The sequence below is a fragment of the Chelonia mydas genome, chromosome 3, assembly GCF_015237465.2.
Source record: "Chelonia mydas isolate rCheMyd1 chromosome 3, rCheMyd1.pri.v2, whole genome shotgun sequence".
NCBI lineage: Eukaryota > Metazoa > Chordata > Testudines > Cheloniidae > Chelonia > Chelonia mydas.
In genome coordinates, this window is record NC_057851.1 from 171,431,688 (window position 1) to 171,453,420 (window position 21,733).

Sequence of the window (21,733 nt, forward strand, 5' to 3'; positions counted from 1 at the left end):
ATTCCAGCCCTGGCTTATGGGACAGATCATAAGAATATAAGAACGGCCATACTGGGTCAGACCAAAGGTCCATCTAGCTCAGTATCCTGTCTTCCAACAGTGGCCAAGGCCAGGTGCCCCAGAGGGAATGAACAGAACAGGTAATCACCAAGTGATCCATCCCCCCTCTCCCATTCCCAGCTTTGGGCAGACAGTTCTTTTTTGAACCCTGTTATATAGTCTTGCCCTTCACAACATCCTCTGGGAAAGAGTTCGACAGTTTGACTATCTGTTGTGTGAAGAAATACTTCCTTTTGTTTGTTTTAAATCTGCTTCCTATTAATTTCATTTGGTGACCATGCATGACCCATGGCAGATCCCCACAGGGACTCCACATTGGCAACCATTGGTATGACAAGTGACCTGTTGTAATTCTGTGTCTTTCTCTGTGACATATACACATAACTCTGTGTCATTATTATGCAACTTTTGTAAACAAAGTTGCTGAGTCATCCTTTGGGCCCTGTGTAGCCTGTGACCGAGCACCCTATTGTTTTTGAAATAAGAAATGTATGTCACTCCCTCAGATTCCATTTTACAGGTATTTTCTAGCCCTTTTCCTTGCAAAGACAGCCTTGAGAATCTAAATCAATTATCAGGGTTCAAAGAAATAAGCAGCTAGGTTCTGCTTCTGCAGCTGACTTGGGAATACATGATGATTTCACCATCTCCACCTTCCCAGCATATACATTTTATATCAAATGAGTCAGTAAGGTTTAGGATGTATCCCAGAGAATCCTCTGGCTAACTTGCCCCTGAATCCTCAGCCCTGTGCATAATAATGTGATAATGGCAGACAGGATTGGTTGATGATTAAACATTAAGGTCTCTTACAGAAGCAAAAAGATCTCTCTTCAGGGGCAATAAAGAGACTAATCACTGATGAAAGCATAACAGTCACAAAGAAGTGGCTCTGTCTACAAGGCCACGGGCTGTTGAGGTACCAAATGCCAACAGCTTCTGAAAACAAATGAATTCAGTGGAACAGAAAATATATGACCACATATAATTGTAGGAACTGTCATCTTCTTACAGTATGGGGAGAGGAGGTCCCCCAAGGCTTCCCCCCATGGTCATTTTACTGTGTGGTATTTGTAGCATTATTTAAGCACTGTAGTTTGCAGCAGTATTGTTTATGCAGATGATGCTTAGATCAGTATTTCAGATCCAGCTGACACACAGAATGGAATGGTGCAGTCAGCTTTGGGGCAGCTGTCAGAGTTAAACATTGCATCTCCGATACCAGTGAATGTGTTCAAACTTCAGAAGGATTGAGATTTTGCTCTGGGTGGATCACATTAAGAAAGTCACTTAAAGTATCTTTTGTTCCTTTGGATAGAATTCCCGTTGTTCCTACCTCTGTGAAAAGGATTCTTTGGTGACAGGGAGAATCATTCTTTATACCACTTTGAAACACGCCATGCCCCAGAATAAAGTCATAGTTTAAGGTCCAACACTAAACTCTTAATTGCTCTTTGATGTAGAAATGGCTATTATTCTATTTAGATGAACTATTTAACAGGATGCTGTCAAAGAACTAAACAGATAGAGAGTCTAAGGCAGAAGTTCTCAAAGTGTGGTCTGCAGAGTATTTGCTGCTGGTAGGTGGTTTGATGTTGGCGCTTTTCCTTGGTTCCAACTAAATGTAGATGAGACTGGATGCCAGCGGAAATGGCTGGAAGCAAGGAGGTGGAGCCAGCCTATTCAGGGTTGTTGCTACATAGGAAAGGCTATGTGAACCCGCCTCTCACACCAAACCCAGGATTAAGACTGGAGCGACCAGTGGAAATAGTGATTACAGAATGTTGTCAGAGGTGTCTGGAGCCACTAGCGAGAGAGGAGTGTCCACGGGAGCAGGGGAGAAAAGGGATAGGTGGCTGGGCAACATGTGCAGGGGAACAAAGGAGAGAAAGGAACAGAGCAAATGGGAAGAAGAGATTAAGGGGCCAATTCTTCACCCATTGAAGTAACTTGGACTGTTCCCATTGACTTCAGTGGATGCAGGATTGGGCTTCAAAAGCAGAGGGAAAGGAGGCAGTGCAGGGTTGTTTTCTCCCTCTCAATCCACCCAGACACAGCCTTGTTAAAAACGCCTGAATTCTTCCTAATAACTGTCCATGGTAGCAGTTGCTGCTGTTGGCCCTGGGAAGTTGGTAGAAGAGGCAGTGGTTGAGATGATCTTTCTTTTACGTAGTCTCACTGTGAAGCACTCTGAGAACCCCTGGTCATTTAGCCCAGTTTAATATGGCGCAACTACATTGTTCTAATTGGGCCTTTATGAGGGTGATTGACACTGGAGCTGTCAAACTTATAGCTGTGCTGTGAGAAACGTACTGTGTCCATACCAGTGGATATAGCCTGTTTGGAATCATAAGCTGTAAATAACACAGAAGGAAGAGTAATTCCTCACTCCAGCAGTTTAACACTCCTGCATGACTTCATTGAAACTAAGAACCTTTCACAAGTAAGGAAATGCAGATCACATCTACCATCTTACTCTATTCACTCCATCTGAGGAGCAACCCCCTGGACTGCTCTGGGGCATGTACCTGGTGTTGCAACTTTTCCAAATAGAGCTGCCTATTAGGGGCTTGCCAGTGTACCAACAGAGTAACCAGTCAGAAATGTATGGAAAGCAAGATGATGCAAGGGAGCATGCTATGTGATTCTATGTGTTGGACTGTGCTAATGTGGCAATACTAGGGCAATATTTAGTATAATGGTGAAGGGGTGGGAGAATTAACCAGGTAGATTAAATGACTCCTTGGTTTTTCAATTTTGATTATAAATGCATCTTTTTCATCTGTAAATAGAGTGAATGACTAATAGAAGTGTAAAATAAATTTCTAGGAAACATGTAAGCCTAAAATATTTCCCTTGGTATCTTTTAGTTGGCTAGGTGCTTTCCTTTCCTTACTTGCTTCTCCAACCCAAAAGCACTTCCGTTGTGCTTCTGTCAGGAAGGTCCTTATTCTTAATCGATCTGTTAGAAAAGAAAAACAAGGTGCAGAGTTGGATGTTTGTGCAAATTAACTTCCCACACCATTAAATCATCTTTTGACTTTTGAGCCTGCAAAGAAATGGACTGAAGTTTAATATGTTACATTACCATACCATAAAATACAATTTGTGTATCTTACTTAGATTCCAAGTTGTTTTAATAATTGTGATTACTGCAGAGGATTTACAGACACACAGGCACAGCTAAAAGGAAGAATAAGTACTCTTCACATTGCATACTTTGTGTTACAGGCTGTAAGTAATCTCACATTCTTCCCTTCTGACCTTCATTCTTACCTTATATGGTCTGAGTTGCATTTTGTTTTGGTTGGTAGCAGAGCAACTAAGATGGTAATATGCATATGCAATATTTCCACTGTTGTTATCTTCATTCAGGTCCCGACTGAGAAAAGTACTTAAGCATGTGCCTAACTTCAAATTATTTCGGTGGGTCTACTCAAGTGCTTTAAATTAGACACGTGCTTAAGTAGTTTGTTGAATCAAGGTCTTCTAGGTGCTGGGTGCTCCTCTTCCTCCCTGCAAACCTAAAGGATGTTACTGCTGGCAACTTATTCCTAGCTGAGTGCAGGTGTTGGCCCTTAATAACTGGGGTAAAATCCTGACCCCATCGAAATCAGTGGTGAAACTCCCATTAACTTCATCCCTGGTCTTGTGCTGCTTCTTACTTCTGTGCTAGCAAACAATGTATTTTTCTTCAGGCTGTGAATTGTCACTTTGCATACCCAAGTCAGCATTGTTACCATATGCACATCCTCAGCTGCCATGCAACACTTGGCAGGAAAACATTGTTCGCTTTGGGAAGAGCAAGTAAAATATTGCCTGCCCACAAAATTGGAATAAGGTTCAGCATGTCCTCAGCTTAATGAGATATCTGCATCCCCCTGGAGCCTTGGGAAGGAAGTGTATGCCGAGATTTTATTCTGGTTAAGCATGCAGTTTCTTTCCTGCAAATAATACACAGAACTTTTCAGAGTATATGAGCCTCTTTTAAAAAGTGAGCTCCTTTTAAAAGCTGAATGTTTTGCTTATGAAAGGAGAAATATTGATAACCCTGGAGAATGGCATCATTTATCTACATACAGCTCAGGCATGGCCAACTATGTGCAAGCTTCTCCACAGTGTCCCACCCATGACCTGGAAAGACCACCCTCAGGGTTTAGATGGGGTTCAGAAATTGTATCCCTTCCTTATTTGACCACTTGAAGTCTGCTAATAAGTGCCACTTGCAATGTAGACTGAGGCCACAATCTTATTTCAGATAGGCTATGGAACAGCCTTCAGATGGCAATAACTTTTGGTTGCTACCAACCTGTGATGTATTTTTGATCTGTTCACATGCAGACAGAAAGCTCCGTATCTCCTTACCAATCCCTTGAAGCATCTGTGTCATCCAACAAGCTACGGACAGTATTTTCAGACTAGGGTGTCCAAAGGTTTGACACCTAATTTTCAGAAGTGCTGAGCCCCAACAGCTCCCGTTGACTTCTCTTGTAGTTGAAGTTATTCATTGCCTCTGAAAATCTGGCCATTTAAATTGGTGTTGAAATATGGAATCAGTTGCCTCCCTTTAGCACCTGAGTTTGAAAATTTTGAACCAAGCTTTTAAAAGGCTGCAGCTTACTATAATATGGAATGAATACAAAAATGAGTCCAGCAGCCTCCACAGCTGATTAGCACAGGTAACATGACCAGGTGATAGAACAAAGAAACTGAGGCTGCTTTTCCCTGGTGGCAGTAATGAGAACTACTGTATTTGTTTTTAATATTAGAAGCTCCCATTTCAAATACATGGCTCAATGAAATCTGAATGTCCTGTTGTGAAGCCTTTTTGAGGTTTTTCAGAATATTAGGAGTTGGATTTAGTTCATAATAAATCTTTTTCAGTGTTTACATTAACAAACAAATTGTTAGTGTCAGTAGAGTGCATTAGTATGCTTGTTCCATTTTTTCTTTGCGAGAAAAGCATTAGTACAATTGCTACTTGGTGAGGAAAGTAAACAGCAAAACAATCGCATTTTCAGTTAGTGACTTCATTTAAGATCTCTATCTTTATGGCAAGTGCATGCTTGTGTTTCTTAATAATAAATATGACATTTAATATATAATATGTTTATAATATACAGAATATAGACCTTTATAGAGAATCAGAAAACTCACTGAGAGAAATTAGTCCGTTTAACAAAAATCAAGTTTGGAGTTCCCCTTTAAATAAGGAAACTGCCCCCTCAGTTAAATGTATCCTATTACTCTGACATTGTCAAACCTCCCACCAGACAACCATGACTTCTTATTCTGCCTTCCTTCCATCTGTTTGGCAATAGCCTTACATAGCTACTCATACTGCTCTTTTAGGGCCAGATCCAGCACATATTTAGCTCCAGTTCAGAAAACATTTAAGTACATACTTAAGTCTGTCCCTTTTCAGGACAGCACTTTAAGGATGTGCTTAAAGTTTGCCAGGAATGCTTTCCTGAATTGAGACCTTTCTCTATGCTTACTGCTAAGATTAGTCTCGATTCAATGGAGCTACTCACAGTAGTAAGCACTAACCATAATAGTAAGCATCTGCAGGATCCAGACCTTCTAATTTAATGTGTTTAAGGGAGAAAGTGTAATTATTACAAGTATAAAGGTTACTGAATTATTTAAACTAATGGTAGTTTTTGTTTTGTAGCTGAACTCTTCATGGAACAATGGCATCTCGAAGAAGCAGGCTTTTGTATCCAGGAGGCAGCTAGTCTTTTCCCCACATCTCACACTGTGCTGTACATGCGTGGGAGACTTGCAGAGATGAAAGGCAGTTCGGAGGAGGCTAAGCAATTGTATGATGAGGCACTTACAGTGAATCCAGCTGGAGTGGAAATTATGCACAGCCTGGTGAGTTTTCAGGGGCTCAGCTTCATTATGGTGTTTATGCTCCTGGTTAACTGTAATAAGAGGGAAAGAGTCTGACAGCAGCAGTGGATGCCATTGTCTCTCTAATGCAGAGGGTGAGTTACTTTATTCCAAGAATCATTTGGATAGCTTGAACCTCCTAATTCAGGATTGGGTTGAAAGTCTTTAACTCATCAGAACTTGTGTCAGACGTAAATATTTTAATTGCTGCAACATTGATAGTTTGGAAGTTAATTTACTGCTTTATTATCATCTTAGATGTGCTTCGTACGAAAAGCCGTGCATTTTATTAAGCAGTGCACTTACATTTGAAAATATGGTTTGAAGTGAATGTTTGCAGATACATGCAAAATGTTTATAAATCTGAACCAAAACTGAACCTACCCAAAACTGAACCAAGCTATGGTTTTAGGGTAAAATTCCCCACTTACAGCCTTGAATAGGATTTGAGTGGTGCATAGGCCCTGTGCTAGATCCCTTTGATTTTTTTGGAGAACTGCAAAGTGGGGATATTTTTGTTCTTCATCATCATAGAAACAAAAATGTATATATACTCGGCCTGTAGCTTTCAGCCTGTGATTCATAGAGAACTTCAAGGTGGAATTACTCTGTACTCCATGTGGCTGCTTTGTGTCTTTCTTTGTTGGCTATTTTGTGTTTCTTTAGCAAAAATTCAACCATGATCAAATTTGTAGGGGACTCCAAATTGGAAGTATCAAACGCACAAGAGGATAAAACCAAACTGAAAAGGCAGTTGGAGAGATTAGAGCAATGGGAGCTGCAGGCAACAAGAGAGGGATATGGTAATAATGAATAATCAGTGTAAAGCCCTGGATGCACAACTAGGAAACAAACAGCTGCAGTACAGCTAATTGGGAGAAGATAACAAAGCAGCTCCCGTATCACCCCGAGTTTATATCCTTAATGCTGCTGTGATATCACTTTTTCAGATAACCATGTTCTTAGGTTGCTGCAATGAAGTTATGGGTTCTAGATTCAGGAGTAGGGAGGGGGAGGGTCTTCACAATAGAATCTCTCTTGATTAATGAAATACATGGTCCATACTGTACTAGATCGGTCAAGCACCTGAAAGGAGACCATAGTAAGGGACAGTTTTTCTTCTGTTTAGTGTCATGAATGCAGAAAAATCAGAAATGTAGGAGCACCCATCAGTTTATAGCTATCAATAGCTTTCATTATTGTATTGTAGTTTAGGCAGGGATGGTAGCACCACCTACAATTAAGGTTTGCTAGTACTTCCTATTATAAGACCTTGTTTTCAGTTCCTTATCATTAGGGATTCTGATTTTCAGTTTTAACTGATAAATACAGATAAAATACCCTTAAGAACATAAGAACGGCCATACTCGGTCAGACCAAAGATCTGTCAAGCCCAATATCCTGTCTTCCAACAGTGGCCAATGCCAGGTGCCCCAGAGGGAATGAACAGAACAGGTAATCATCAAGTAATCCATCCCCTGTCGCTCATTCCCAGCTTCTGGAAAACAGAGGCTAGGGACACCATCCCTGTCCATCCTGGCTAATAGCCATTGATGGATCTATCCTCCATGAACTTATCTAGTTCTTTTTTGAACCCTGTTATAGTCTTGGCCTTTACAACATCCTCTGGCAAGGAGTTCCACAGGTTGACTGTGCGTTGTGTGAAAAAAATCCTTCCTTTTGTTTGTTTTAAACCATGTTGTTTATTAATTTCATTTGGTGACCCTAGTTCTTGTGTTATGAGAAGGAGTAAATAACACGTCCTTATTTACTTTCTCCACACCAATCATGATTTTATACACCTCTATCATATCCCCCCTTAGTCATCTCTTTTCCAAGCTGAATAGTCCCAGTCTTATTAATTGCTCCTCATGTAGAACCCATTCCATATCCCTAATCATTTTTGTTGCCCTTTGCCAATGCCAATATATATTTATTGAGATGAGGCGACCACATCTGCACACAGTATTCAAGACGTGGGCGTACCAGGGATTTATATGGAGGCAAAATGATATTTTCTGTCTTATTATCTATCCCTTTCTTAATGATTCCCAACATTCTGTTTGCTTTTTTGACTGCCGCTGCACATTGAGTGGATGTTTTCAGAGAACTATCCACAATGACTCTAAGATCTTTCTTGAGTGGTAACAGCTAATTTAGACCCCATCATTTTATATGTATAATTGGGATTATGTTTTCCAATATCCATTACTTTGCATATACCAACATTATATTTCATCTGCCATTTTGTTACCCAGTCACACAGTTTTGTGAGATCCTTTTGTAGCGCTTCACAGTCTGCTTGGGACTTAACTATTTTGAGTAGTTTTGTATCATCTGAAAATTTTGCCACCACATTGTTTACCCCCTTTTCCAGATCATTTACGAATATGTTGAATAGGATTTGTCCCAGTACAGATCCCTGGGGGACACCACTATTTACCACTCTCCATTCTGAAAACTGACCATTTATTCCTACCCTTTGTTTCCTCTCTTCTAACCAGTTACGGATTCATGAGAGGACCTTCCCTCTTATCCCATGACAGCTTACTTTGCTTAAGAGCCTTTGGTGAGGAACCTTGCCAAAGGCTTTCTGAAAAACTAAGTACAAAATATCCACTGGATCCCCCTTGTCCATATGCTTGTTGACCCCCTCAAAGAATTCTAGTAGATTGGTGAGGCATGATTTCCCTTTACAAAAAACACGTTGACTCTTCTCCAACAAATTATGTTCATCTATGTGTCTGACAATTTTGTTCTTTACTATAGTTTCAGCCAGTTTGCCTGGTACTGAAGTCAGGCTTATTGTCCTGTAATTGCCTGGATCACCTCCGGAGCCCTTTTAAAAAATTGGCGTCACATTAGTTATCCTCCAGTCATTTGGTACAGAAGCTGATTTAAATAATAGGTTGCAAACTACAATTAGTAGTTCTGCAATTTCACTTTTAAGTTCCTGCCGAACTCTTGGATGAATACCATCTGGTCCTGGTGACTTATTACTGATTAGTTTATCAATTTGTTCCAAAACCACCTCTAATGACACCTCAGTCTGGGACAGTTCCTCAGATTTGTCACCTAAAAAGAATGTCTCAGGTTTGGGAATCTCCCTCACATCCTCAGCCATAAAGACTGATGCAAAGAATGCATTTAGTTTCTCCGCAATGACCTTATCGTCCTTGAGTGCTCCTTTAGCATCTCGATCGTCCAGTGGCCCCACTGGTTTTGTTTACCAGGCTTCCTGCTTTAGATGTTCTTAAAAAAAATTGCTATTAATTTTTGTGTCTTTGGCTAGCTGTTCTTCAAATTATTTTTTGGCCTTCCTAATTATATTTTTACACTTCATTTGCCAGTGTGTGTGCTCCTTTCTATTTTCCTCACTAGGATTTAACTTCCACTTTTTAAAGAATGCTTTTTTGTCTTTCACTGCTTCTTGTACTTGGTTGTTTAGCCACGGTGGCACTTTTTTGGTTCTCTTACTGTGTTTTTTAATTTGGGGTATACATTTAGCCTCTATTATGGTGTCTTTAAAAAGTTTCCGTGCAGCTTCCAGGGATTTCACTTTTGGCGCTGTGCCTTTTAATTTCTTTTTAACTAACTTCCTCATTTTTGTGTAGTCCCCCTTTCTGAAATTAAATGCTACAGTTTTGGGCCGCTGTGGTGTTTTCCCCGTCACAGGGATGTTAAATTTAATTACATTATGATCACTATTCCAAGCAGTCCAGCTATATTCACCTCTTGAACCAGATCCCATGCTCCACTTAGGACTAAATCAAGAATTGCCTCTCCTCGTGTGGGTTCCAGGACTAGCTGCTCCAAGAAGCAGTCATTTAAGATGTCAAGAAACTTCAGCTCGGCATCCTGTCCTGAGGTGACATGTCCCGAATCAATATGGGAATAGTTGAAATCCACCATTATTATTGAGTTTTTTTATTTTAATAGCCTCTCTAATCTCCCTGAGCATTTCACAGTCACTATCACCATCCTGCTCAGGTGATCAGTAATATGTCCCTACTGCTCTATTCTTATTAGCGCATGGAACTACTATCCATAGAGATTCTGTGGTACAGTTTGGTTCATTTAAGATTTTTACTTCATTTGATTCTACGCTTTCTTTCACATATAGTGCCACGCCCCCACCAGCACGACCTATTCTGTCCTTCTGATATATTTTGTACCCTGGTATAACTGTGTCCCATTGATTATCCTCAGTTCACCAAGTTTCTGTCATGCCCATTATATCAATATCCTCATTTAATATGTGGCACTCTAGTTCACCCATCTTATTATTTAGACTTCTAGCATTGGAATGTAAGCACTTTAAAAACTTGTCACTTTTTAGCTGTTTGCCATTACATGATGTAATTGAATGGGACTTTTTTTCATTTGACTGTTTCTCATCAGATCCTACCTATATTGTATCATCTTCCTCCTCTCCTCTTTACTAGGACATAGATAATCTCCATTAATAGATCCTCCCCTAAGGGATGTCTCTGTCCGAACCACGTGCTTCTCCGCACCTGTCGGCTTTCCCCCAGACCTTAGTTTAAAAACTGCTCTATGACCTTTTTAATTTTAAGTGCCAGCTATCTGGTTCCATTTTAGTTTAGGTGGAGCCCATCCTTCCTGTATAGGGTCCCCATTTCCCAAAAGTTTCCCCAGTTCCTAATAAATGTAAACCCCTCCACCATCGTCTCATCCACTCATTGAGACCCTGCAGTTCTGGCTGTCTAAGTGGCCCTGCACATGGAACTGGAAGCTTTTCAGAGAATGCTACTGTGGAGGTCCTGGACTTCAGTCTCTTACCTAGCAGCCTAAATTTGGCCTCCAGGACCTCTCTCCTATCCCTCCCTATGTCATTGGTACCTACTTGTACTGCGACCACCGGCTCCTCTCCAGCACTAAACATAAGTCTTTCTAGATGTCTCGAGATCCGCAACCTTTGTAGCAGTCAGGCAAGTCACCATGTGATTCTCCTGGTCATTGGAAACCCAGCTATCTATGTTTCTAATGATCGAATCTCCCATTACTAATACCTGTCTCTTCCTAATAACTGGAGTTTCCTCCCCCAGAGAGGTATCCTCAGTGCGAGAGGATACCACAACATCATCTGGAAGGAGCGTTCCAGCTATGGGATCATTTCCCTCTGCTTAACTGGATGTTCTCCTTCCCTGTGACTTTCATCCTCTTCAACAGCACAGAGGTTGTCAGACCAGGGGTGGGACCGCTCTACTGTGTCCTGGAAAGTTTCATCTATGTACTTCTCTGTCTCCCTTAGCTCCTCCAGTTCAGCTACTCTGGTCTCCAAAGCCCATACACAGTCTCTGAGCTCCAGGAGCTCCTTGCACCAAATGCACACATACACCAGCTGCCCATAGGGTAGGTAATCATACATTCTGCATTGGGTGCAATAAACTGGATAGCTCCACTCTGTTCCTGGACTTCTGCCTGCATTTTCTTTTTACTCCCGCAGCTCGTTCCTTTGTTGATGTTTTTGTTTTGTCAGGGGGTGTTTTAAAGAATCCTAAGTGTACCTAGCCCTCCACTTATGCTCCTCCTCCAACAACTCCCCTGTTAGCCATTCCTGTTTGCTAGCTTCTTATACAAAAAGCAAAAAGAAAATTTGTGTATATTCAATAAACACCAGAAAAGGTTACCTCTATCTAAGGGCTTTCTACATAGAGCAGTAATAAAGACTACGGGGTGATTTGTGAAGCGCACTAATGTGTTGTGCCTTAATTGGTCCGTGAAGACCCTGTTGGAGTGCATCAAAGGTTCCCTAATGCTGTTTGAAACAGTACTGTGTTACAGCACACTAGAGAACATTACAAAGAGATTACTCATTATAGGTTGTATAAGGAGAAACCCCAGATATTTGGACATTTACATAAAACTCAAAAATTGCTTTAAAAACCCCCCAAAAGTGAAATTTTATAAACCCCCAGAAATAGAAGCCCCACTTCTAACTTTGTCAAACTTTAACCATTTGGGCTGAGATTTTCTATGCCAGGATTTTCTATGCCAGAATTTTTTTAGAAAATTTTAGCCAATATGGTTCAGCCATTTCTAAGAACAAAACAAGGGGTGGGTGGGGGAACTATTGCTTTACTTACGTTAAAAAAATCTGGTGATCTTTTCTTTGCGACACTCTCATGCTCCTCTGCTTGAAGTTTGGCAAATGCATGGTCTTTTTATCAAGCATGTGTCTTTTGCCATCCCTGTAAAAATCCACCTAAATTTAATCAAGTGAAAAGCCTTTGAAGAATCTCAGTTCACACATGCCCAGTAGAAACTGCTAGAATTTAGCCGCTGAAATCTCCAGAGATTCCATGTACACTTGAGCATGCTTCAGCACCTTACAACCCCTGTCTGTGACCAGACCGCACCTGTGCCATCTTCTCCTCCCCGCCCCCACCCCAGAGTGACAGAGCATGCTCTAGCTCAGGGCTACGGGGATGAAATCAGTCTTTCCCTGTAATTTCTGTTTCCAGCTGCCCTGGTCTAGGGTGGAATCCCCATTACTGCAAGTAAGGAGCCTGGGTCTCCTGTGCTTTCAGTGACTTCCCTGCTTACGCCCCGGCAAAGCAAAGAGGCCTGATTCGAGTGAAGAAGGGACAAAATGTGCAGTGCCGTCAAAAAAGTGAACAGAATGTTGGGAGTCATTAAGGAAGGGATAGAGAATAGGACAGAAAATATCATATTGCCTCTATATAAATCCATGGTACGCCCACACCTTGAATACTGCGTGCAGATGAGGTCACCCCATCTCAAAAAAAGATATATTGGAATTGGAAAAGGTTCAGAAAAAGATGACAAAAATTATTAGGGGCCTGGAGCGTCTGCCATATGAGGAGAGATTAAGAAGACTGGGACTTTTTCAAAAAAGTCTTGGAAAAAAGACAACTAAGGCAGGATATGATAGAGGTCTATAAAATCATGGCTGGAGAAAGTAAAGAGGGAAGTGTTATTTACTCCTTCTCATAACACAAAAACTAGGGGTCACCAAATGAAATTTATAGGCAGCAGGTTTAAAACAGACAAAAGGAAGTATTTTTTCACACAATGCACAGTCAACCTATGGAAATCCTTGCCAGAGGATGTTGTGAAGGGCAAGACTATAACAGGGTTAAAAAAAGAACTAGATAAGTTCATGGAGAATAGGTCCATCAATGGCTATTAGCCAGGAATGGTGGGCAGAAATGGTGTCCCTAGCCTCTCTTTGCCAGGAGCTGGGAATGGGCAACGGGATGGATAACTTGATGATTACCTGTTCTGTCCATTCCCTCTGGGGCACCTGGCATTGGCCACTGTCAGAAGACAGGATACTGGGCTGGGGACCTTTGGTCTGACCCAGTAGGGCTGTTCTTATGTTCTTAAAAGCCAGACTGGGGAGAAGCAAAATAATAGATTGGAACAAGGTGGCTAGTGTGGGGAGGAGAGAAACTGACTGGGAATTCGAGGGGGGGCTGGCACTGGTTAAGCAAGGAGACTGGGTGGCTGGGACTGGTTGGGAGGCGAGGCTGGGTTTGGGAGCCAGTGAGGGATACGGTGGGGAGACTGGGAGTCAGTTGGCTGATGGGGGAGAGAAGGCAGATTTGATAAGGAGCTGGGGTTTAGGGGTAGAGCTGGGACTGACTGTCAAAAAGACTGGGACAAGGATCTGAGGAGGAGACTGAGATTGGATGAGGAGCCAGGAAGGGAGACTGTGATTGAGAGCTGCACAAGGAGACTGGGACTGCGTGTGGGGAGGAAGATTGGGACTCAGACCCTGAGCCTCGAGGGGGACATAGGACTGGGATGAGAAGCCTGAGGAGTGGAGATTGGGACTGGGTAGGCAAGGAGAATGGCACTGGGACAAGGAGCCAGGGATGGGGAAGTGACAGGACTGGAAAAGAGACTTGTTGGTGGGGACAGGACAAAAGGGATCAAGCTTGGGGAGAAGGGGCAGAAGAGTCTGTGCCTACTAGTGCACTCAAGTATTCGATAATGGGTTCTTCAGTCTATCAGACAAAGATATAACAAGATCCAATGGCTGGAAGTTGAAGCTAGATAAATTGCCTGTGCAACCTTACTTTAGCCCCATGTTACAAATCTGATAGTCATTAATTATATGACGACATACTATTTTTTCCAAAGGACCCCTGCCTCATTTAGAGCACAGGATGGACCTACTCTGGAGATGAATCAGGGTTGGGTAAGGAAGGAGGCTATTGTCTGTAGGACCCTGCATCATTTGTAGCAGAAGTTGGGAGCAGTGTTCCCTCTAATTTTTCCCATTCATGTGGGGAATGAATTTTCTTATGTGCACAAATATGGAGGTGATGTGTGACAAATCACCTCCATATTGGTGCACATAACAAAATTAATGGGAGGGGCGAGGGGTTCAGAGTGTGGGAGGGGGCTCAGTACTAGGGCAGAGGGTTGGGGTGTGGGGGTGAGGGCTCTGGGATGGGACTGGGGATGAGGGGTTCAGGGTGCAGGAGGGGGCTCAGAGCTAAGGCAGAAGGTTGGGGTGCAGGGAGTGAGGGCTCTGGGATGGGGCTGGGGATGAGGGGTTCAGGTGCAGGAAGGGGCTATGGGATGGGGCAGAGGGTTGTGGTACGGGGGTGAGGGCTCCGGGATGGGGATGGGATGGGGATGAGGAGTTCAGGCTGTGAAGGGGGCTCAAGGGCTGGGGCAGAGCGTTGGAGGGCGGGGGGGGTGAGGGTTCCAGCTGGGGTTGCAGGCAGGCTGCCCCGGAGATGGGGCCAGAAGACTCCCCCCAGCCCTCTCCCTGCCAGCAGCATGGAGCTCTGGGGGAGGGGCCCCCCCCTCCCCACCAGCAGCATGGAGCCGTGGGGGACGGGCCCCTCTCTCCCCGAGCCAGGGGAGAGGCCCGCGGCAGCCCTGAATGCCCCAACTTGCTCCCCTCCCCAGTCCCTGCCAACCTCATATCTCTCTGCTCTCCAGGCCCCTGCTGCACTGCCACGCAGCTTAGAGTGACCTTAAGTTGAGAGGTATATAATGAATGAGGGCAGAGATTGCAGGAAGAGAAAGGAGGGTTTCATGGTTAAGGCAGTAGAATGCTGCCATGGAGAACTGGATTCTAGTGCTGTCTCTACCACAGAGTTATTGTGTGACACTAAGCAAGTCACTTAAACTTTTCAAAGATGGCCACTAACTGTATGTTCCTCATTTTCTGGGTGCCTGACTTGTGACCCTGGCATCCAATTTGCATAAGTGCTGAACGCTCACAGGTATAGTTGAAGTCAACAGGGGCTGTGCTTTGGGCGTCTGAGGTGCTCCATAATGCTAAATACTCTGAAAAATCAGGCCCCAGATGTCTCAAATTGGACACCCAAAATTAGAGGATACTTTAATCTCTCTGCCTCAGTTCTCCATCTGTAAAATGGGGATATAACAATAAACTTTCCCTCTCAGAGGACTTTTGAAAATATATTAATTAATTATTCTGAAGCACTCAGATACTAATAGTGATGAGCACCATAGAAAAGCCCATCAGGAAATGAACAATTCTCTCTTCAGAGCAGAGTTTGAATAGTGAGCAGTAAATAAGGCCTGGGGCCACACATGTGGGATAAAATAAAATATTTAATAGCTAATCATTCACTGAGCACGGTCCATCCTGTGCATTGAATGAGACAGGGATCCTGTGAAAAAATTATATGTGATCATGTAATTAAAACCTGCATTATAATCTCTTGATGTCTTTGAATCAAGATTGGATGCTTTTCTGGAATACGTGCTTTAGCCAAATAAAAGTTTTTGATTCAGTGCAGGTATAATTTAATGTCCTGTGATCTACAGGCAGTCAGACTACCTCAGGGGTGCCCGACCTATGGCCTGCAGGCCATACAGAGCCCACCCGAGCATTTCATAAGGCCCGCATCCTGCTTCAACACAATATATAATAATGGCCGATACATTAGCATTTTGTCATCATGTTTACATCATTTTAGTTTACACAAGGAAGGGTGTAGAATCTGTTTGGCCCACAGGTTTATGTGACCCACCTGCGTAATAAGGTTGGGCCCCACTGGACTAGATGATCTAATGGTACCTTCTGACCTTAAACTTTATGAAACTATGAAATCTATATGCACAGGGAGGCTGAATTAAGGTTAGCCTTAAGACAACTTTAATTCTGGCAATTCCAAATTTTTGAATGCTTAACTTTGGAATTTCTAATAATTTTAATGTAACGTTTTGTGTGTAGTAATATAAATGTTGGATTCATTAGGAAAAAAGGTTAGATATAAAAGGACCTTTTCCACCGGTAGGAGTTATTGTTTGACATAGTATATTTGCCATCCAACTGACCTAGTCAGTTTTCAGAGAAAACTCTATTGTAGACAGTGCTCATTGTCCCAATTAGTGAAGTAGTCATGCCTCTCCCCTCAGGCTTCCAGAACTAGGTTGTCAAGTCTATATTTGGAAAATTCCAATGTGAATAGTGTTGCTGTTTTAAATTGAGGGCACAAATTTAGCAATGAATGAGTCTGTCAGTTTATCAATAACTTCACTTTTATACAAGGGCAAAGCCAGAGGAGTTAAATAGGCTCTTTCTTCACTTAACTGAAAACAATTGTGACTCTAGGTGTTACAGAAGAGCTTTCTAGCTTGTGTTCTTTCCACACTGAACCGAGCTGTTCCATGCACATTACTCTACTGAAATGCAGCACAAAGTACAATATGCAGCAGGTGTACATGCAGTATACGTATTCAAGTAGATTGTAACGTAATACATTATAAGCTCTTCAGAGAAGGGACTGTCTTCATTATGTATCTTGTACAGCAGCAAGCACTCCACTGGCATTAAGAAATGCTTAATAATAATTAGATTGTTTTCATGCCAGTACTTGTATTTCATAGGCAATGCCACAGAATCCCCAAGTGTTTGCTACCCATCCATACATCTCACCTTTTTCAAATAAAAATTAATGGCAGTAAAATTAATCTAAAAAAGTAATGTTGTTCTATTTTATTAGGGTGAGATTATGGAACCCTTACTCCCATTGATGAACACTTGTACTCATTCAAGTAGTCCCATCAAAGTCTGTGGAACTACTTCTTTGAGTAACTGCTCACCAGTGTGAGTAAGTGATTCACAATCTGGCCCTTGGAAACCATATAAACTGCAGACCTTTTAATTTCTCTCTCTCTTTGATGATGTGGATGAGGGTTCCTCCTCATTTTCACCTTTCATTCAGTCCTCTATCCTCAAATGCCCCATGTTGGAACCACCCGTTCCTTATGGCCTATATAGTCTAGCCTGTGCTCCCTCTGGAGCTTGCCTATGAAATACCTAGGTTAGCTAGAGGGGTGACTGGAAAGGATTATGGATTGCTTTCTTTCCCCATCCTTCTTCCTGGAATTACTGACACAGCCTTCATTGAGCATGCAGCTCTTGTTGGCCCAGGAACAAAAGCAAAAGGACTGATCTCAAGAGTCTACCCACATCTCCATGCACTGCACTATCACTGAGTATCCGTACTCAATGATAACTAATTATCATTTCCTCTAGTATATGGCCAACAAAATTCTGTAGAAGGAACTCAATGGTAATGATAAGGGACCAGATCTGCACTAACATACACCCCACTATGTCAAGGAACATGGTAGAATTTGGCCCAATGAGCTGATGCAGCTTCCTTGTAGTTGAAGTACAGGCCATCTAACCTTTATGCTCCAAAATAAGAAATTTAAATGTACCACATTCTATTTAGCAATATGGTTTCTTTGATTCTGGACAAATCAGTGCCCAGTACAAGAAAGGATTCAAGATCCATAAATGATATTGCAAGCTAAACTAAAAGGTGCATTGTGATATTCAAAGGACTCCTGTCCAGCCTGTATCACACACCATTTTGTTGGGTTTGATCAATTTTCATCTTTAGGTCAGGAAGGGAGAAAGAGAATCATGCATTTAAAAGATAAGTAAATGGGCTGACATCAAGGAGGATAAAAAAAAGTGAAATATTTACTCGACCCATAGTTGGGTTTTATTGATTCCACTGAAGGATTGTAATGATTCCTGGTTTCTCTTGAAGCCTGGAGCAAGGATGATAAGGATGTTTTGAGAAAGCTGTATAGCTTTCTGGCTGCTCTCGACACATAATCCCTGTGTTTGATATTGGATGGTGGGAACAAAGGTGAAATGTTTATTTCTGTAAAGATTAAAATTGAAAAAAAATTCTTATTGGATATTCCTCTATTCTGTTGCATGTGTTTGAACATGTAATAACCTCATATAAAGGTATGTTGGTAAAGAGACTCAGGGTCACTTCAAGCACTGCACAAAATCTCCTCTTTCATGTTCGGAACTTTTATGAAAATCCCAAGTTCGTGTCCATCCAAAATACAAGAAAAAACTGGATGACAAAACACGGAGGAGGCCATTCACACAACAGCTGACAGAACGGATGTTTTAACGGGCTATACCAGGAGCTCACCACTTCCAGTATTTACATAAAAATCATATTCCATGTAATTTGTCTGCGGACTGGCTCAAATGAATGTACATGACTAGCTAAGCTAAGTCATGTACATTCATTTGAGCCAGCCCGCAGACAGATTACATGGAATATGATTTTTATATAAATACTGGAAGTCCTAGCACTTGAGTACACTAATCTTGAGAATTCTGGCATTTTCCGGAGGGACAGCCAAATATATTTAGAAGTGTAGATTGCACCCATCAGAAAAGGCACCTGAGTAAGAACACTCCAGCCAAAATAGACAGAGCCTTTTGTTTGTTACTACAAAACCCGCATTCCCTCTTGTAAAATCATTTGAGTCTGAGCAAGCAAATAGACCTTACACCCTGCCCTAAAGGTCAGCAAACTCTGGCTCTTGTGGACTATTATAGGCTTTGGCCCTCTACCAAGAATGCCCTGTAATTGTCCATGGAAAGTTCAAACCCTGGAACTGACTTCAAGAGTGGCCCAGATCCAGAACTCCTGTGGTGGAATGTATAGGAAACTGTGTGGTTTTGTACCGAATATGCATCCTTAGTCTTGAAATTGTTAATGTGATTGGAGACTGAAGAGTAATGGAAAATGAAACCCACTCAGCTGCGCATGGCTACTCAGTAAATACCCCACCTCTATCTGTTAGTATCGAGGACAACCATCTTGAACTAAGACACCTACAGTAAGTTCTATTAGGGAAAATGATACTTACAGATAGACATTGCACAGCCTCTCACTGCTGAAAAGCTTCTGGTTGCATCACTATAGCCCAAACACGAAAGCTGATTATGAAGGAGTGTCTTCACTCAGCACTCTCAGGCATTACCCCTTTTCTCCCATTCCTAGTTCTCAACTGACTAGGAGAACCTTAATTTAGCTGGTAGAAGAGATGCTGAAGGTCTTTTATACTGATTAGTTGTTTAAAAGAGATATTAAGGGAAATTAAAGAGGTTGTATGGGGCATAAGTTAATGCAGAAGTTAGCCCAAAGACAATTTATCTCCAGAAAAATCGCTTTAATATAACTGAACACTTCTGAGAAGTGGTGAGCTCCTGGTATAGCACGTTAAAACATCCATTCTGTCCGCTGTCGCGTGAATGGCCTCCTCCGTGTTTTGTCATCCCGTTTTTTCTTGTATTTTGGATGGACACAAATTTTGGATTTTCATAAAAGTTCCGAACATGAAAGAGGAGATTTTGTGCAGTGCTAGAAGTGACCCTGAGTCTCTTTACCAACATACCTTTATATGAGGTTATTAACAAAAACATATTATGCATGTAAGTATTATGCACCTATTATGGAGTAACAGCGTTAGAGAAGAGATTTTAGAGTACTCAAAGATGCCTAAAACCTACTGTTCTCTATTCCTGTATTTCCTGCTGCTGATGTAATACTCAAAATAATAATGTACACTGGAGTGTAAATGTAACATTTTTTAAAAAAGAAAAGTTTTATACAGAACTGATTAGAATGCCAGAGCTATATTTTCATCCCTTTGTCCCTTTAAGGGATCTATGCTAGATGGTCAGCAGTACATAGCTCTGATGAATAGTGTGGTTGCTGCAGGGATTTGAACTCTTTGCAGAACACTTCAGCAGTGGGCTATTTGAGTTGTGTTATCTTTTATTCTAACAGGCATATCAATAAATATTCCTGTTCAAAAAAATACCACTGTCTGAATGTAAGACCTACACACTCTCCCTACTCCAGTTTGCTGTATATTCTCTTGAATTTGTTCCATTTGTGACAGCAATACCCTTTTAGCTGATTGATCATAAAAGACCTTTTGGTGCTGATGCTAAAATGTGAAGAGCTTAGTTTAGAACAAGTTTTGCATGGCATTATGCTGCCCCAGACTAAGGTGTGGGCACTGGGTATTGATTGATTGGATTTAAACATTTTTACAAGGTTTGGCATTATATGGTACTTTGTTAAAGTCCTCTCCTCTTCTGAATTTATTTATTTATTTTTTGCCTACTAGATTCAAGGGCAGAAGGAAAAGACAGAACTTTTACAAGGAGGCGTGAACTGTTTATGCCTTCGTTGTGTACTTAGGATGCATTTTCACGTCCCTTTTAGCAGGAGAGTCAACCTGTTGTCTCCAGACTCGCTTTCGGTAGCATCAGGGTAATTTGAAGACAACAGCTTCCACTGATTAGAACATGGAAATGAATGATTTCTGTTCATTTATTTCATTCTTAGTTCATGGTATGGCACATGCATCTTTAATTTTTGAGATGTCTATTCAGATAATAAAAACATGGCTTGACTGCTTAATATTTTTGAGGATGACAAGCATTTATTTCCTTGGGGACTTGTTTCATGCTGATGTGAGGTAATCACAAAAATCATGGGGCAGATTCACAGCTAGTGTATATTATCACATCTCCATTGAAGTCAATGAAGCTCTGACAGTTTACACTAGCTGAGGATCTACCCCATGTCTTACAATATAGAAAAGACACTAATTAAAAGCACATTTACCTGGAAACCTGAAGATGAAATGCACTCATTTGTGAAAACAAAAGACCACAGTCTTCATGTTAGCTCAGTTATTGTTTATCTGTGGAGCCACTGTTTAACCATGGCTCATGTTAACCTTCTCAACTCATTTCCTTTTCTATAGGCAATTATTCCATGGTACATTTCTATTTTCCTTGAAATTCTTTATTTAGCATATTAGGTTCCTGTGGGGGTTCCGCAGGGCTCTGTCCTTGGCACCCTTCCCTTCTGCTTCGACACCTTATCTCTGGGCAACCTCATCCACAAACACAAACTCTCCTTTCTATGCAAATAATTCATTGATCTGGCTCTCTATCCCACGTCTCTTTCTGTCCAAATTACAGTCTCAGCCTCTCTCTCTAACATCTCCGCATGGATGTCTAACCATCAGCTCAAGCTCAACCTGGCTAAAACAGAACTCTAAATCTTCCCTTCCCTGCTAGGTTTTTGATCATTGTGGACAACATCACCATTCTGCCTGTCACTCAGGCCCACAACCTAGGTGTCCTTTTCAACTCTTATCTCTGTCTAGGTCTTCACATCCAGGCTATGTCTGTCTCACGGATTCTTTCTGCATAACATGTGTAAGAAACAGCCCTTTACTATATCCTTCCAGACAGCTGAAACTCTCATCCAGGGTCTCATCTTGCATCTTGATTACTACAACATCCTTTTCTCTGGCCTTGACAAATGCAGTCTTGCCCCACTCATATCCAGAATGCAGCTGCAAAGATCATTTTCCTTGTCTGTCACTTTGACCATGTCACCCCTCTATTTGCATTCATTTGCATTCACTTTCATTTGTTCTC

General features: G+C 41.7%; 1 protein-coding gene across 8 annotated transcripts in view; it reads left to right on the plus strand.

Moving 5' to 3' along the window:
- The window catches only part of TTC7A (tetratricopeptide repeat domain 7A), a 260,649-nt gene that overhangs the window by 198,106 nt on the left and 40,810 nt on the right, over positions 1-21,733 (plus strand). For all 8 annotated transcript variants that reach the window (XM_037895864.2, XM_043543797.1, XM_043543798.1 and 5 more), the window contains one exon: positions 5,735-5,937. In XM_037895864.2, the coding sequence (XP_037751792.1) occupies positions 5,735-5,937 (203 nt within the window). The remainder of the gene's footprint in view (positions 1-5,734; positions 5,938-21,733) is intronic.